Raw genomic sequence first — 19325 nt, forward strand, 5'->3', positions numbered from 1 at the left:
AGAAGAAAAACCTGTTAGGCTGTGTGTTCTGCAATTATTTTTCAAATAACATATTTTGCTCTGCCAAGGAAGAAAATAGTTCAGATCTCTCCTCATATGCATGGCACAGTAAAATCTGTCTATGGCATAGTTATTCTGAACCACATACTTCTAGAACTGAAATAATCTGAATTACATGAAGTTCTGAGGTATTCTGAGATATGTAAGATTATACAGCACACGTAAACTCACCCTTCTAATCTCACATCCGGCAGACTTCTGTTAAGGGCAATCAAATCACTGGCCATGAGGTTAAACTGATTGATTTTAAACAGTTCTTTCATTTTCTCCTGGTCATCTTTAGGAATCAGCACAGCCTTTCCCATTTCTCCTGGCCCTTCTTGGTTTCTTGAAATAACAGCTGTAAGATACACACAGGTACACACATGCATAAAAACATAGGTAATGAACTGAATAAATAAACTCTTGTGTTGGATTTGATCTCAACTGTATTGTTTATATACTGACAATAATACAATCATCAAATCTTTCACTGCTTACTTACAAACCATACACAACACTAAAGAAACAACCTATTTTAATTCATTGACTCAATGCTGCATGTTGTCTTTCAGGTCTAGATATATAACATGACCTGGCTAATTAACACTTAATAATTATGCAATACAAAATATCAAAAGTAAAACCTTCTCTGACTTCTTTTTTAACATGCTTGTTAGAGATGAAGTTGAGCATTGGGCAGATCAGGTTGCACAAAATAAGAGAACTTGTGAAAATATACCATCATTAATTTATTTTCACGTCCATTAAATGTTTGGTGTTTCACATACCTACTGCCATTATATCTTTGTAAAAGTAGGAAAGATGGACAAGCCTTCATCCCCGTAGCAATTTAAATCCATCCTGATAGCATTTTCAAATGAGTAAAAATAATTTTCACGGTGGTGACATATAATTGCAAAGGTCAAGGAACATTTGGATAGCCTGCGCTATGTAAGTGGGACCACACAGCAATATCCTGGACTTGACTGTTTATTAAAAGGACTCAGTATTCAATACACAGGCCAATGTTCTTCCAATTTCCTCCAAGTAATCACTACTCTAAGGTCCCTTCTAGCTATGCAATATCTGTTTCAATATGTGTCTCTGTGTGTGTGTTTGTGTGTGGGGGGAGGGGTGTACACATATGTCTATATGTACCTTAACATCCTACATAATCCTATATAATAAAAGGGTAATATGCAAAATGACCCTAATGGTGGAAAGACCGGTCACTATGACGTGCACTGACCACCAGGGGGAAGACGTTCAACACAGGAGCTGCCCCCTCGTGGTCAGTGCACTTCCACAGAGGGAGCTCAGCTCAGCCAGAAGCCAGCTCATGGCTGGCCAGTGCAGCGGCCATGGCAGGAGCCTCTCCTGCCTCCATGGGAGCACTAAGCCATTAGTCAGACATCCCCGAGGGCTCCCGGGCTACCAGAGGGATGTCTGACTGCCAGTTTAGGCCTGATCCGGAGCAGGCCCAAGCTGTCAATCGGTTATCCCCCAAGGGGTCCTGGACTGCGAGAGGGCACAGGCCGGGCTGAGGGACTCCTGCCCCTTGAGTGCACAAATTTTCGTGCACCAGGCCTCTAGTATTAGTATTAAAAGTTTTCACTTTCACAGTCATCCTTATAAAATATTCTACACATCTATCAAAGTCAATGCCATCCTTATATACATTAAGAGGTTGTTTGGCACATGTTATAGTCATAAATGTTTCCTGGAAACAATTGGCCCAACTTATATACTGTTCAATAAGGTAATGAAATGTGAAATTATTTCCTTCCATATTAAAAATGAACTTTGTGCCCTGGCCAGTATGGCTCAGCTATTTGAATGTTTTTTCATGCATGGAAAGGATGCTGGTTCGATTCCTGGTCAGGGCACATGCCGAGGTTGCAGGTTCGATCTCTGGCCATGGAGGTGCAGGAGGCAACCAATCCATCAATTACTCTCTCTCTCTCTCTCTCTCCTCTCTCTCTCTTTCTCTCTCTCTCTATCTCTCTCCCCCTTCCTCTCTTTTAAATCAATTTTAAAAATGAGCCTCCTCATGAAAAGTATATAAATAGTCCCCAAATTGCAATGGCTCTAGTAATCACCTTAGTTTCAGCTTTGAATGGGAAATTTTCCCATACCCGTACATCTGCTTGCACTACCAAAATACAAACAAAACAAAAACCCATTACTTCCTTTGCGGGGGGGGGGGGGGGGGGGGCGGATACACAAAACAAAAAACCCCACCCTTTTTCGCTTCAAAATGCTTTGGGAAGCCCTATGTAAGGGGACATCAAAACCGCAACAATGGTCCTGGCCAGTGTGGCTCAGTTGGTTGATCACTACCCCAGGCACTGAAAGGTCCCCAATTGATTCCCAGTGCAGGTTCCATCCCAGGTCTGTTGCCTGCAGCAAGCAACCAATTGATATTTCTCCCTCTCCTTTCTTCTCTCTCTACAAAAATCAATAAAGTATATATTTTTTTATTAAAGTAAAACAATGAGCATTTTAAAGAAGTCCCTTACATAACCCAACATTCATTATAAATTATTCCTAAGATACACAATAATAAACTCAGAATTTGACATATCATCCCAAAAAAGATTAATCAAGTTTGCAAAAATACAAACACTTTAAACACACACACACACAAAAGGGCATTGTATTCATTGAATGTACATATCACTGTGGAAATAGGAACATATTATTAAAATAATTCCTGAATATAACATTTTATTTATTATAAAACTGCAAAAATTGTCTAAAATTCTCAAAATTTATTAACTAATATTAGTCACAGAAAATGTGAAGTAACTTATTGTTCAGTTGGTTGTTATGAGTAAAGAAACTCCTTCATAAATGTCTACAATTAAAAATTATTATAACATAATACTGAATTAAGTATGAGCAGAAAAATGAATCACATCAAATACCTAAAGTATTTTAAGTCATCAAATTAAACCTACTGCTGGAATGTGAGGTTTTGTTGATGGTAGTTCTGTTGAATGTCTTTTTTTTTTAGCCCTTATTCTGCAGCATATCCAGCATGCTAACTTCTATGTTAACCTAGGTTGCTAACTTCTACGTTCACATCAAGCAAGTTTCCTTGTCCTTTAACTTTGGTTGGGAAGGTGCTGACCGTATTAGGGGACAGAAGATAAATGAGGTTGAGCTATTTATTTCCCTGGTTCCCTCTCTGTGGGGCTGCTGAGGGTTGGCTCTCCCACTCACAATGATAATGTCATGGGGAATGTCCTATGACCAGTTAATGAACTGGTAGAAAGAAACAATGCAAGGCTGAATTAAATAAGAATCCACCCTCTATGTGAGCAGCTGCTTGAAGCTGCTTCTTTACAGCCTAACTCAGGGGCGGCGTGAAAGTCAGTGGGTGAAGGGAATCTGCCTACAGGGCAAAACTTCAGAGAGGAAATTTGACCGAATACTGTGTGAATGAGAAATGGCTTGAGGTAGCAATGGCGACACTAATCCATGAGCAGTAGCTAACAGGCTGCCCAGCTGGTAAGAGATTTAAAGGAATAAGATTGAAAAATTAATGACAAAGACGTCTGATGGGAGGGGTATGGGAGACATTAATGTCCCATGTAATCTTCCAGAAAGGGCTTCCACTGCAGAGGAGCCTGCAAAAATCAGATGATTGACAAAATTATCCCTCCTATAGCTGTCAGTCAGTCAGTCTTTTTTTTTTTTTTCAGTTAATCATTTTTCCAGTCTTTTTTTTTTTTTTTTCAGTTGTTCAATGGGAGGGAGACCAGGATAACTCAGAGGGAGAGCATGCATGGATTTGATGACAGGAACTTCTCACCCCAGTTGATAGGGTTATGGCCACCCAACCTGCCAAAAGCAAGAGAAAACACAAAGGGCACCGTTCTTGATCAGCTGGTGAGAGGCTGATCCTATTGGACCCTTTCATCATTGTGAGGAAAAATGATGGGGAAAGGGACCTGGGATCTGTCTTCTCTAGCTTCAGTTCTGTCAGTACCACCATTTGTAGACGTACAAAATCCTATTTTTTCTTGGATTTTGGCATAATCTCACTTCAGACCAGGGAAAATAATTTATGGCAAAGAAATGCGACCACAGGTTCACCCAAAATATCCCCTGGTCTCATGTCCTCAATGTCTATAAGCAGCTGACCTGTTGAAATGGTGCTGGAGCACCATTTGGGAGAAAAAACCTTGTGGATTACCAATATCCAAAGTGTGATATCATATCTCCTATAGATAGAATGAACAGGCCCAGTAATCAAAGAAGGAAGTGAGAGTGAAATCTCTTCAGCAAATAACCCATTGAAGCAGTATTTGTTTTCTCTCTCTCTAACCTCTGGCTTTATGCATAGAAGGGTTCTAGTTTCCATGTGAGAAATGCTTCCACTGGAGAACACAATCACGGCTCTGTTTAATTGGAAATTGATTCTACCCCGTGGCCATTATGAGCTCCTTAAGCTGTTGAAAGGACTGGCAGAGAAAGGGACCACAATAATGGTTGAGCTGATGGATGTTATTTACCAACAGGAAATTAGATTGCTGCCACACAAGGCGGGGGTGTGGGGTGTGGGGGAAGCATAACTATTTCTGGAACCTGGAGGTTTGTTTGTTTTTTTCCCCTCACGAGCATCTCACTTCTGTACTAGACTGAGTAATAGAAAAATGAGGCAACCAAATAAGGGCAAACCAATCAAAGGCTTATATCACAAGATCATACACCACCAGGTAAAGAATGCCATACAGGCTAGTTACGGATGGAGCTTAGGATACACATTGCACAGATGTAGCTAAAAGAATATATAATTATCACCCAGCCCGTGTAGCCAGTTGTTGAGTGTCAACCTATGAACAAGGAGGTCATGGTTCAATTCCTGGTCAGGGCACATGGTTCGATCCCCTGTCAGAGGTGTGCGGGAGGCAGCCAATCAGTAATTCTCTTTTGTCATTGATGTTTCTATCTCTCTCCTTCTCCCTTCATCTCTGAAATCAATAAAAATGTATTTTTTACAAGTATATAATTATCATCTAAGACCTCATGAACAGTCCACATAAATCATGAGACTATAGCAGCTACTGTATAATTTTATGTTATTTATGAATTCATTTCCCTACTTTTGTCTAGATTACTTTATATAAAGAACACTGAGGTTTGCTAACATTTTAGGTTTTGCTTGGGAATATGAGTAGACTGACCTTAACTCATAGGATATAGGAGTTGATGGAATTTGTGTATCCCTTGTAGTAGGGAGACATATGTTTCATCTGGAAAAGAGTAGAAAGCTAAGAAGAAAGATGACTGGACTGCAGGAAATTTGTTCCTCCAGATTCAAACTCCACTCTTATCTTTCTCAAATAATTACCCAGGAATCTGACCTGTATGAACTACATCTGGACTTTCTTCTCTGATTTCAGACTGGATTTGGCCAATGGAGAAACCAGTCAGTATTTGGACAGTAGAACAAAAATAAAGCCGAGATATTTACTCCCTTGGTTAATTCTTATGTAGTAGTCACAAACTGGTTCTGTCCCCAGATCAAAGGGTATAGTCTCTGTCAGGTGGTTCTCTCCACAGAAGTATATTTTTAATAAGTTCATATAATTGCTTCCTCCTCTTGCATTTAAAGGCAGGGTGTAGTAATGACTTAACCCCAGGTAACAACCATCCCTTCTTGCCTTTTCTAAATTCTGTAGACTCCTTTATATATAGCCCTTGTGTTATATTCTTCTTTGCTACTTGGTTGAAGCATGGCATGTTTTCTGATGATAAAAGAGTTTAGAAAGTATGTGGAAACCTTAGTGGATTCCCCACTTATATGACCAAGTTTACACTTAAACTACATTAATTAACACTTACTCCATCATTTTCTCTGGATTGAATTCTACTTTAACTCTCTAATATACTTTCTTAAAGGTCTTCTTTATTTTTTTTTTTTTGGGGGGGGGGTCATGTTCTTGAATCAGTTAAAAACATAAACATGTATCTGTAATATATTAGGTTTTATTCATTGGTGATTAATATAGGTATTACAGAAAATCAAAAATAGAAGATTTAAAGTAAGGTAAAAATAAAGAAAAATCCTAATTATTTTATTTTTCTACCCCAATGAAGTATATTAGGCATCCTTGAGATTCATAGAGCACGTTTTGGAAATCACTATAGATAAAGTGATAGCATGCATTTCTTTTCTTGTCTCAAGACATTTTGCTGTCAAGAAAGGTTGATTTGTCATCATTGTTTGGTAGTTGGTATGTAGGTACTATTTTCATTTTTGTACTCACTTCTTGCTGCTGGGTATGGGGTTGACCTTCTTACTGATTTTCTACAATAGAACAATATCAAGCAAATGAGAAATTACTAGACAGAATTTCTTAGGAGGAAAATATGGAATAGGTTCAAATGGTAGGTGTGCTTTGCTACCTTCCCTGAGAATCACATTGTCACATGTTGGGGAAGAAGGTATGTTAAGGTCTTGCATATGTATTCATTCTGATGTGGAGTAATGAGTGGGGTTTGAGGGAAATCAAATACTGGAAAAAGAAAGTTTAGAATAATGGTAGGAAACAAAAAGTGGAATCATGAAGGTACAATTTGCTTCTTTTATTTTAAATATTAATCAACATGAATTCCTTGGAATCTTGTATTGCCAGTCTCTATGATGCTGAAAATATGAGACTAATGAAGGCCTGTAGGGTTTACATTTCAAAATGATCAGATGTAACCATGAGAGTAAGCTTGCATATTTCACATAAATTCACAAAAATGAATTTATATCAACTCTTCAAGTTAGCTGTCACAGAATTTTCTATTACCTAAATGTTATTTGATTTTTAAATCAGATCTTTGTCAGAAGTTCCAGTAATAATTTCAGGGTATCAAAATAAATAGATGTAAATTTGCTGCAAGAGGCAGCATAATGTGAAATTTAACATTTTGATAATTATTTTTTCATGGAGAAAATCTCTGGTGGAAGGGGGGGAAAGCCCAGCCTTCTACCTAGACTAAAAGCTAACCTCAGCGATCACATATCTAATGACTACCTGTCTCCTACTGCCACCCCTTATGCCTATGTTTGAGGCATTCCAACATTTTAATGACCATCTGCATAAACCAGCTGCTGATCCTTGTATTTAAATCTTATTGCTCAGCATTAATTTATACTGAATTTTTAGTTTTCCATAGCCTCTGGGCCTTTTCTGTTAGTCAACAACAATAATAAAAATAACTAGGATACTAATAATATGCTTCATTTAATAGTCACAAGAATTAAATTGATTGTGCTGACCAAATAATGCAAATATGCCATTTAAATTTCAGAAATCTATCATAAATTGCCTTTGCCCTTTATAAAGTATCCAAACATTCTAGGAACTCAACCATTCAAAACAGGCAACGCCTAAGTCAATACTAATTTAATAAGCAACTACTTTCTGTGACAAAGAAATATAATTCTACAATATAAATGCTGCCATAAAAATCAACACGATGCTTATCCGCCAGCAAGTACATGCTCCTTCTTAAAATCCATCAGATCTCTATAAAATATTGTCAGACGTACCCTGGCTTTTATTATCTAAACCTTGTTTTGTTTTAATAAGTGGATTTTGGTTACATCATAAGGTCAAAGGCATACTATGGGGCAAATTACAGATTAAATTAGTGAACCAATATAAAATAACAGACAGTGCTCTAAGCCTAAACATAAGCAATAACCGCCTCCTTTTTTCTTTATAGTTTCCTCTTAAAATCCTTAACATCCCACCTGACTACATATAGTAAATATATTTTATATAAATAAACTATGTTTATATTTTGGCAAAAATATATATACACAGAAGGTTCTTTTGGTGGTAATTTTTTAATCATCCTATTGATACTACTTTTTTCTTTTATAATATTTGATGATTTCATTTTTACCTTTCTATACTATATATGGAAGTGTTTAATTGTCATTATATAGGGTGGGCAAAAGTAGAGTTACAGTTATAATACCAAAAATTATGCAACAATCAATAAATAATAATACAAGAATAAACTGTTTCACTTACAACTGTACATCTACTTTTGCTGTCCCCTGTATATGCATAATTCGTTTAAATCCTGTACTACTTAAGACCTTTGTGGTTAAAATTTATTTTTGGAAATTCTGTACTTTGACTTGTTTTTCAAGGTAACTCCTATATAAACCTTTGGAGGCCTTTTCCCCATGAATTTATTTTAACATGAAGAAAAAAAAGCAGCTTACTCTCGCATAGCTGCCTTCCAATGTTTAGTAATAAATCCAGTATTCTATGGAATAAGTAGTAGCAGTCGCTTTAGAAAACAGCTTTAAAATCTCTTATATTAGGAGTTAATGTCATCTAACAGGTAATTCCATAGCAATTTATGGTTAATAGCTCTTCATCATACTACTGGGAAGGAGCAACTAATTTAATATGCATCATTATATTGTTATATGTTCATGGTTACTTTATATTTATTCTCCTGTATTGCTGAAACAATTTGAATTATATTGCCTTTCTTATTTTATAGTACACGGAAGTAAAAATACTTCAGTAATTTCCTAGTTGGATTTGTTTGATGAATTTAAGTGCAGCCATAAGTGTTCTTTTAGAAGTGGACTTTAAGGTTGATTATTGATCAAATTTTAGTTAATCTTCCATTCCAGCACAGCAAACACATTCCACTACCCATTAGATATTTTTTCCTTCCAGCTCTATTTCTTCACTCTGACCTCTTTGTTCCTATGTACTGTGCTATTTTATGCACTCTCAAATAGGAGACCAATTAGATGAAAAGATTTAATCTAGATAGATATATGCATTATATGTTTTAGGGTATACTGATTTACATTCATGAACACCCAGATACCTGCACATCTTATAAAGTTATAGATTCACAATATCTCAAGATTGGACATTTAGGTGTTTTGTCTGAATGCACAAAAGTGTTTTAAATAGAAAATTATTTAGAGCCAGAATATCTACATCTCTTTACCTAATGGGGTTACAAAATAGAGTTTAGCTTGCAAGTCAGTACTGCAAATTTATCTCCTTGATCTTAATTTGTGATAGCTTAAAAAGTTAAAATATGTGTCTCAGGAAAAATAGATTGATGGGAAAATTGAGAAGGTAGAGTAATGTAGTAAAGTTCCATTATATAGTAAGCATTGCACCCAACGAAACAGAGTCACATGATAGTAGCGACTTGTTATTGCCTTGCCTGTTCACTGACACAATGTGTTCTGCTCACTAGGAAACAGAAATCCTCAGCTGACCATTGTTAAAGAAAGTACATTGTCTCCCATATAAGAAATAATTTGGGATCATTATGTGAAGGCTTCTGCCCTTATGAAAAAGTGTTCCTATGACTTTAAAGCAAGCTATAACTGCAGGTCCAAGACCGAGTTATAAAGTTCAGTTTTCACTGTAATTATTTAGGTAACTTCCATTTTCTTGTCATCTTTTCACCATGCAGATGAGAAAAGCGGAATGGGAAAGAGGGAACCAAACTTTGTTAAGTTTAACTGTGTAGGGTTCAGTATGATACATTTCCCCACGGGGTACAACTCAGGAATTCATTGATTAACAATAATTTTTCTTCTTAGAGTTTTCCATCTCTTTGTGTGTGTTTTTCTCATCTAATGTGAATTATTCTACCCTTTTCTATGTACCATCAAATCCCAATGACATCTTGAGACATTTTGTAGCCTTTTTTCCTATCTGCAAATTATCCAATTTTTAGAGCATTCCTTTTTCAATTGTACATTTATATTTCATGAAACAGTTTCAAGTTCAATTTTTATGTATATTGCATGTTTAGTTATAATTATTCACATATTTCTGAGCATTCAACTCATAGTGTTGGGTATGATAGAACTGTCTCTTTACATTCTATTCAGTTGAGTTCAACAAGCATTTACTGATTTCTATATGCCAGGCTCCATTTGGGATACTTTGACATAGCCAGTGAAAAAATACTGAAAAAACCCTACCCTAGCATTTCTTCCATCTTATAATATACATTCCATAGTTCTGCTTCACCCACTTACAGTTTTCATTTTCTTCTAGGATATCCTTTCTTACATGTTCCCCTAGAAATTTTTCAGTGAAAAATTGTGTTAACATTTAATAAAAACAATAATAAAACAGATAACACTTAAGCTGTGCTCATGTGCTAGGCACTGTTTAAGTATGTTACCTATATTAATTCATTTAATCTGCATAATAAGTCTATGGGGTGGGCACTATTTATCCCATTATGTGAAAGGAGAAACACAGAAATAGAAAAAAAAAAGTTTAACTTCTAAGCTTGCCCAAATAACAAGTGAAGCCTTAATTAAACCCTGGCAGCTTAACTTCAGAATTTGTCCTGTTTACCAATAGACATATTGTACCTGTCTAAATCTCTCCAGAAAGGTTTATATAGCACTCCATTTAATATGTTTATTTTAATTACTTGTTCAATAGCAAACTAAAACTCAGTTCATGAGCTCTGATCTGGCTGAAACTATACTGCATATTGAAAGTCAATTTAAAGGCATAAAATAATTCTCAGAGCATAGTATCTCTTTTTTATGATTTCCTCATTTATGTCCTACCTGAGAAATATCTACTCGCCCTAATCAATGAATTTTCTCCTATTATTTTCTTGTGTAATTTGTATAGTTATACTTACTATATATAGCTTTACAATCCATTTCAAATTAATTTAGAATAAATGTTTAGATAAAAGTTCATTTTTTATGCCTACATATGGATAGCCAATTGTTTTTAGCACCTCTTGTTGGAAAGACTGTCCTACCTGTCAAAGTTGCTTAAAATTAGTGGACCAATAACTGTTTGTCTAAAGTAATAACAGTAATAAGCATATAGAAAAGTGAAATTTAACAAAACCTTATCTTAAAATATTTATAAGGAGCTTTGACATGAAAGAAGTATCATAAGTATAGGATGGAGAAATTGGTAATTCTTTGTTAAACTTATCTGTGCAATATGTTAAATAATAACATCATTTGAAAGTACAACCAGATTAGCTTAAAATGCATATTGTAAATTTTAGAGCAACCACAAAATTTTAACTTAGGAAGTATAATTTATGTTGTAAGAAAAGATAAAATCATAAAATCTGAATTATATAAAGAGAAGGCAAAAAAGTAAAAAAAAAATAGGTTCAAGAACAATTGCAATGAATAGGAAATATTTATACACATAGCAGATATTAATCCAACTATACCAATAACCACTTTAAATGTAAGTGCTCTACATACTCTAAGTAAAGTCAGGTCGTCAGAGTAGGTAAAAAAATCTATGTTGTCTACAGGAGATTCATTTTAAATATAAAGACTTAGGTTAAAACTAAGGGAATGGAGTAATATAGATCATGCTAACAGAATTCAAAAAAAAGTTTGATTAGCTATATTGACTTCAGACAAAGTATACTTCAGAGCAAGGAAATTATCAGGGGTAAAAAGGTTTTCACATAATGATATAGTGGGCAAATCATCATAAATAAATAATAGTTTTCAACATGTATGCACCTAACAAAAGAACATAAAAATAAATGAGTCAAAAATTTGACAGAACTGCATGAAGAAATAGACAAATCCACTATATAATTGGAGATTTTCACACCCCACTTGTAATAATCAAGAAATTTAGCAGGCAGAAAATCATTAAGGATATAGAAGACCTGAACAGCCCAATGAATCAGCTTGATGTAATTGATATTTATAGAATACTCCATCTAATAACAAACAACAGAAAACACTTTCTTTTCAGGCTCACGTGGCAGATTTAACAGGACAGATCACATTCTGAGACATTAAAAAATGTATAGACTAAAAACCATACAATGCATGTTTTCAGACCACAAGGGAATTAATTGCACGGTACTTTACATTCTATTTTTTGTAATCTTTCCATGTATTTATTTACTTTATTCCTTTCTAATCATAAAGTGACTTCACTTTGTTTGATGATCCACTCAGCAAGTAATTATTGAGGGTGGTTTGTTTTTTTAATTTGACATGCACAAATTAGATAAGAAAACTATGAAATTCATTAGATGTAACTCTCCTGATGGAAGTGGCTTCACTTTGCCACCTAGACACACAAGTTTTCATGCTTCCAATTGTCTGGCTCATTTTTTCCTTTCATATCGGATATCAAGAACTACCACATTATCTGTGCACTGAAGCGGGAGACTGAGGGCTGAAGGAGGCTTCGGGGACTCCCAGAGGCTCCAACATTCTCTGCCTTGGTTTATCACTTTTGAATTCCTTGCCTCATCAATTAGCCCAGAATATACCCCAGTTAATTTTTATAAATACACTCTTGAGCTGTGCTGTACAATATGGTAGCCACTAACCACATGTGGCTATATAATTTAAATTAATTAAAATAACATAGAAATTTAGCCTCTCAGGTGCATTAGTCACATTTCAAGTATTCAAGATTCACACCGAACTAGTGGCTACTATTCTGGGCAGTGAGAGTTTTAAAACATTCTACCATTGCAGAGAAGTCTGTGGGATAGCACTTGTTAGGTTCTCTAAACTGGTCCAAACCAACTTTTGTTATACTGTCAAAGATCCTTGTAAGTATTTTAAAATACGGTCTGTTAGGCTCCCTATTTTATTCCTAAGCAAAGATCAAATAATTTTATTAGACATATTTAAGGAAGAATATGACTACTGCAATATTTGATGAAAGATCAACATGAAATAACTGTTTCAAATTTCAGACTACCTAAAGAGATGTTTCGATAACTTATGAACTGTTGGAGAATAGAGACTTTTCTAGTCTCTGTTGTTTCCTAACAAAACTTAGTATAATGCTTTGAACAGAGTAAGCACTCAATAAAGCTTTGTTGAAACAATAATCTAGTATTAATTTGAATGAAAAAAAAATGTGTAAATGGCAAATCCCTTATGAAAACAATGCCTTGTTACAATTGCAAACAACTTAGTATGTGATCTGCTGTTTGTTTTAATTCATTAAAAAGTTTTATTTATTAATTTACATAATTATTTTCTTACTTATTTCGCTGATAATGGATATGTCCTCTCAAAGTACCCTGTGTCACACTGGGTAGGTCTACTTGATTCTCTGAACCAATTGGTTCCCATACTAAACTATGCCTTTGAATTTAATCTTTATCATTAATGAAAGTACTGCGACTGATAACATTTTTTCATCATTTTTCATTTGTTTAGAACCCATGTAAGGAAAAGGTTTGCTATTTACTGGTATTTTCACGGTCATTGCCACCAAAGAGTTGATAACTATGCTACTAATTTTAGATTTGTTCTGGAGGCAACGAGAAATTATTAGTAGTATTTGAACTATATGGTCTAAGCATAGAATGTTATAATTAATCAGTGGTAGCAAAAGGAATAGTTGTTTATAATAAAACTAGAGGCCCAGTGCATGAATTCGTGCATGGGTGGAGTTCCTCGGCCTGGCTGGTGATGGAGGCCAATTGGGGTCATCTTGCCCAGTCCCAATCAGGGCTGATCAAGACTGCGAGAGGTTGGCCAGCCGCAGAAGGTTGGCTGTGGGAGTGCCCTGACCATCAAGGGGCAGCTCTTGCATTGAATGTCTGCCTTCTGGTGGTCAATGAATGTCATAGCTACCGGACAGTTGTCCTGTCAGAACAATCACTTAGGTTTTTCTATATAGAGATACATATATATAGATGAGAAGCAAGAATATCAGTTGAGAAAATATTGTCAGAGATGATAAATATATTTGTATATACAAGTTTGTTTCTGAGTTTCATATATACAAAAGATAAGAAATATTGAGACATATTTTGTTATTTTTAACTGAGATTGAGATTAGTATTAGCCATTTCAATGCCATTGCCAAGTGCCAGTTGAAAAAATGGCATGCCTCTTATGAACTTCTCTGGTTTATAACAATAATATTTATCTTTTGTCTCCACTCTTTTAATTATGTTAGTTGGGTATGTCCCAAAGCCAGAAGCCAGAAAGGAAGTATGTACCCTAGGAATAGGGTTGGTGGGGATGAAAACATATCCAAAACTTGTGATTTTCTTTTAATATGCCACATTAATTACACTGGATGACATATACACACATTTGTTTGGGATCCCTATATATATATATATAGAATAAAATATATCATCTCAAAGCTGAAAAAAACTCAAATTATTATCTTGTCTAGAACCTTGCTAATAAGAAGATAAAACATTATCAAATGTGTTTTATAGATATGGAATCTAAAGGAAATAAACCAATCATTTTAATCTATATAATTTGTGATATGTAATATTCAATTTATAAGGGTTTATGCTTAATCTTGAAACCTTTCATAAGGTATAATATAAAAAACATTGTACTTAATATTATAAATATTAAAGCCAATGTATTTAAAATATGTCAATTATTTAACTTCCTAAAACTTATTCAGAAAAAATTATGTTATAAATGCTCCTCTAAGCAATCCATGTTATTATTCACTTCTTTTCCAAGTTTAGCAAATAATCTAATACTTCTTGGGATAACCCATGAATAAACAGGACTGCATTCTATTCAGATATTAACAGAAAGCTCTTATTTTCCTTTTCTCCTCTTGCAGAGAGACCATATGCATTATGCTTAATTAAAGAGATTTGAAGGCAAGAATTGAGGGTGGAGTGAAAAAAATTAGCTTGTTTTGGGCAATACTTTTGGCAACAATTTGGCAATAAATTAAACCTTTTATTTAGTTAGTGAGTTACTTATTTTTTAATCCTCACCTGAGGATGTTTTTCCATTGATTTTTAGGGAGAATAGAAGAGAGAAGGAAAGGCAGAGAGAAACATCAATGTGAGAGAAACACATCAATTGGTTGCCTTCTGCATGAGACCTGACTAGGGCCCAGGCCTAGGAGGATTCTGCAACCCAGGTACATACACTTGACCAGAATCGAACCTGGGACCCTTTGGTCTGCAGGCTGACACTCTCTATACACTGAGCCAAAATGGCTCGGGCCTAAATTATCTCCAGTAATTTTGAAATAGTTTTTAGACTAAATAATACTTAAAGATATTATAACACCTGCACTATAAGCTAACAGCTGTGGGAATCAGAAAGGACATAGCCATGAACGTATCAGTGCAACATTAAATTTGGTACTTATGAACAACATGGGTCAGATTAATCTCTAGATATTTGCAATAGTAATTTTCACTTTCAAAACCTTTTCACATCAGTCACCTATGCCTCAGGTAGAGCTTATAAAGATATTTATCTTCTACATATAAGATTGCTTTTGTATTATTATTATTATTATTGAAACAAAAAAATATTGAGCTTTTTAAACTCGACCTGGATTCAAAGAAATAGGCATATATATTGGGAAATTAGCTGATAGGAAGAACTGGACCAGTATACTGTCAAAAACATTAATATTCATTAAATTATTTTGAACATAAAATTACTTCATTAATATTTTTTATTTAATCCAATACAGAAAGATAGTGCTTTATGCACTTAGGTTATGTCAGACAGAGATTTCTGAAAACAATAATATTAAAAATGAGAACACCCAGATAACCAGGAGAGGAATAGTTAACATTTAAACCAAGAAAATGTGTTAAGTAAATAATATTTTCCTGCAAATGTGAAGTCAGTCTGCCAATTAAATGTTGTACATAACTACTCAGTGCCAAGTTAAATACTGACATTTATTTGGAGAGAGGAGAGGAGGGTAAGGAACTGGCGGGGAGGAGAGAGGAGAGGAGGGTAAGGGACAGGAGGGGAGATAGAGAAAGAAAATTGATTGATTATAAGATTACACCAAGCTCAGCTGATGTGGCTCAGTGGTTGAGCGTTGACCCATGAACCAGGAGGTCATGGTTCAATTCCTGGTCAGGGCACATGTCTGAGTTGTGGGCTTCATTCCCAGTAGGGGGCATGCAGGAAGCAGCCAAGCAATAATCATGTCTCATCATTGATGTTTCTATCTCTCTTTCTCTCTCCCTTCCCATCTCTGAAATCACTAAAAAATATATTTTAAAAAAAGATTACACCAATTACAATAAAATATCTTAATTTTTTCTTTTAATTTTTTTTCCTCAACCAAATGTTTTTAGAGTTTACATGAAGTGGTACTCTTAAGACAAGGATTAGGGCTGGCAAATAATTTTTACATATTTGCTACCCTGTTGTGTCTTAATATCCAGGCCTTATTAATCATAAGAATTTAGGGCAGATTCCAGTCAAAATAGCAGCATAAATAAATGCAGTACTCAAATCCTCCCACAACACATCAAAATTATAAATAAACTACACAACAACCATCATCAGAACCTTCTGAAATCTAGCTGAACAGTAGTCCTAAAGCTAAGGATATAAAGAAGAAACCACATTGAGACTGGTAGAAGGGGGGTGGAGAAGCTGAAAGAGCTGGCACCACACCCACGTCTGACAGATAAAAATCGGGAGGAATATTTCTGCTGCAGAAATTCCCCATGAGGAGCAAATCCTACTCCATTCCCCCAAGCCCAGCATTCCAGAGGCAAAAAAAAAAGTCCCATAACTTCTGGCTGTGAAAACCCACAGCAGGGACTGTGGTTGAGTGAGACAGAGAAGCTACTGGAATCCCATGTTCTCCTCTAAAAGGGCCTAGGCACAGACTTACTTGGACACACTCCCTCTGAGCTTCAGCTCTGGGTCAGCAGGACGAAAGGTGCAAGATGAAGAACTGAATTGTCTGGCATCAGAGCAAGAGCTGGAGGGGCAGCTTTCTTTCAGACAGAAGGGCTGAAAGAGTTCATTGCTCCTTTCTCAGACACCCTTCCAACACCACCACAGGTGGCCACCATAATTGCCCCTCCATCAATCTGATTAACACTGTTGGCCCCACCTTGCTAATTCCCTGAAACCCCACCCCACCCAACTTGTAGGCCCACCCAATCTCTTTCCAGTGGCTTTTTTTTGTACTAAAGACCCATCATGCTTTGTTTCCTAATATCTCTCAAGCAGAATCTGGCCTCAGCATGTCCCATACCTCTCACTGAATGGCCCTAGGCCTGGCACTAGCAATAGAAGACTTGGTTCTCAGGTTGGCCTCTCCCAGGCATCTCCAAGCCCAGCACAAGTAGCAGCCACCTGCAGATTGCCTTGTGACTCATGCCAGGCGGCCTTGGGCAGGGCGTCTCCTAGGAAGCCCCAGAATCAGCACACCTGGTAGATGGCATTAGACCAAATCAAAGTACCGCCCAACCACTTTCACAAGCAACACAAGGGGTGGACTCAGCAGGCAACAGAGCCGCCCTGATGTAAGTCCTGCTCTATGGGTTGGAACCAAACATAGCTGATCCTCCACAGTTGCCCAGCCAGTCCACGAAGCTGACTGACCTGAGTGTAAATCTCTCCCACTGATGTACCAACAGCCATCAAGACTCAACTACAAGTCTGCTGACATGGATGAGTGGTTGCGCATTGACCTATGAACTAGGAGGTCACAGTCAGACTCCTGGTCATGGTACATACCCAGGTTGTGGGCTCTATCCTCAATGTGGGATATGCAGGAGGCAGCCGAGCAATGATTGTCTGTCATCATTGATGTTTCTATCTCTATATCCTTCTCCCCTTCCTCTCTGAAATCAATACATACATATATATTTTTAAAGACAGAACTACAAGAGGAGGGTGTACCTGGAGTGCCCAGCTCAGATGATCAGAGAGGCTGTGCCACTGGACCCTATAGAATATCTACTGTATACGACCACTCTACTAAAAACAGGCAATGTAGCAGTTCTATTTAATACATAAAAAAAATCCCAGGGAGAGAGCCAAAATGAGGAAACAAAGAAACATGTCCCAAATAAAAGAACAGAACAAAGCTCCAGAAAAATGACTAAACTTAATGGAGACAAGCAATACACCAAATACAATTTAAAACACTGATTGTAAGGATGCCCAATGAACTTATGAGAAAATTAGATGAATTTAGTGAGAACTTCAACCAAGAGGCAGGAAACAAAAATGGAGATATGAAACATAAAAAAGAGCCAGTCATAAATGAAGAATTACACTAACTGAAATGAATAATAAATCACAGGGAATCAACCTTGGAGTAGGTGAAGCAGAGGATCAAATCAGAGATTTGGAAGATAATGAATCAGAAAACACCCAATCAGAACAACAATAAAAAAATAAGAAATTGAAAAAAATGAGGATAGTATAAGGAACCTCTGGGACAACTTCAAGCATATCAACATTCACATCATGAGAGTGTCAGAAGAAGAAATAGAGCAAGGAATTGAAAATCTATGTGAAAAAGTACTGATAAACATCTTCCCTAACATGGTGAAAAAAAATAGACATACAAGTCTAGGACACACAGAGTTCCAAATAAGATGAACCCAAAGAGTCCCACACCAAGAAAATATATCACAATTAAAATGTCAAAGTAAAAGACAAAAACAAATCTTAAAGTCAGAAAGAGAAAAGGAGTTAGTTATCTATAAGGGAGCTCCCATAATATTGTTAGCTGATTTCTCAACATGAACTTTTCAGGCCAGAGGGATTGGCACAAAATATTCAAAGTGATGATAAGCAAAGACCAAGTTTACACAGCAAAGCTATCATTTAGAATCAAAGGAACGATAGAGTTTCCCAGACAAGAAAAAGCTAAACAAGTTCATCACCACAAAACCAGTATTACAAGACATGTTAAAGCCGGGGGGGGGGGGTGTGGGGGGGGGGGAGGCGGGCAGGGAGGGGATGTCTGACCCGGGGGCCATATATGACCCACAAAATCATTTGGTCTGGCTCTGACAAGGCATTATGAGTGAATTAATTAAATGTTTGACCAAATATAGCAGGCTAATTTTTAAGTTGATAATTTTGTATGGCACTCAAATTATTTTATAGGTATCCAAATGGCCTTTGGCAGAACAAAGGTTCCCCACTCCTGTGTTAAAGGGTCTTCTTTAAGAAGAAGACAAAAAAATTAAAAAATAATGAGTAAGAAAATGGCAATAAAGATATATCTATCAACAATTACTTTAAATGCAAATGGTTAAACATTCCTATCAAAAGACATGCAGAGGCTGACTGGATAACAAAACAAGACCTTTACATGTGCTGTCTACAAGAGGCTTACTTCAGATCAAAAGACACACACAGATTGAAAGTAAAGGGATGAAAACAGATGTTTCATGAAAATAAAAACAAACAAAAAAGCTGGGGAAGCAATACTTATACCAGACAAAATAATCTTTAAAATAAAGGCTACACAACAAGAGACAAAGAAGGACCCAGCAATTCC

General features: G+C 36.1%; 1 protein-coding gene across 2 annotated transcripts in view; it reads right to left on the reverse strand.

Annotated features, from left to right (window-relative positions):
- Nucleotides 1-19325, reverse strand: part of GALNT13 (polypeptide N-acetylgalactosaminyltransferase 13) — a 497436-nt gene that overhangs the window by 286617 nt on the left and 191494 nt on the right. For both annotated transcript variants that reach the window (XM_059704420.1, XM_059704421.1), the window contains exon 4: nt 232-400. In XM_059704420.1, coding sequence (XP_059560403.1) covers nt 232-400 — 169 coding nt within the window. The remainder of the gene's footprint in view (nt 1-231; nt 401-19325) is intronic.

This window comes from Myotis daubentonii, chromosome 7 (genome assembly GCF_963259705.1).
Source record: "Myotis daubentonii chromosome 7, mMyoDau2.1, whole genome shotgun sequence".
NCBI lineage: Eukaryota > Metazoa > Chordata > Mammalia > Chiroptera > Vespertilionidae > Myotis > Myotis daubentonii.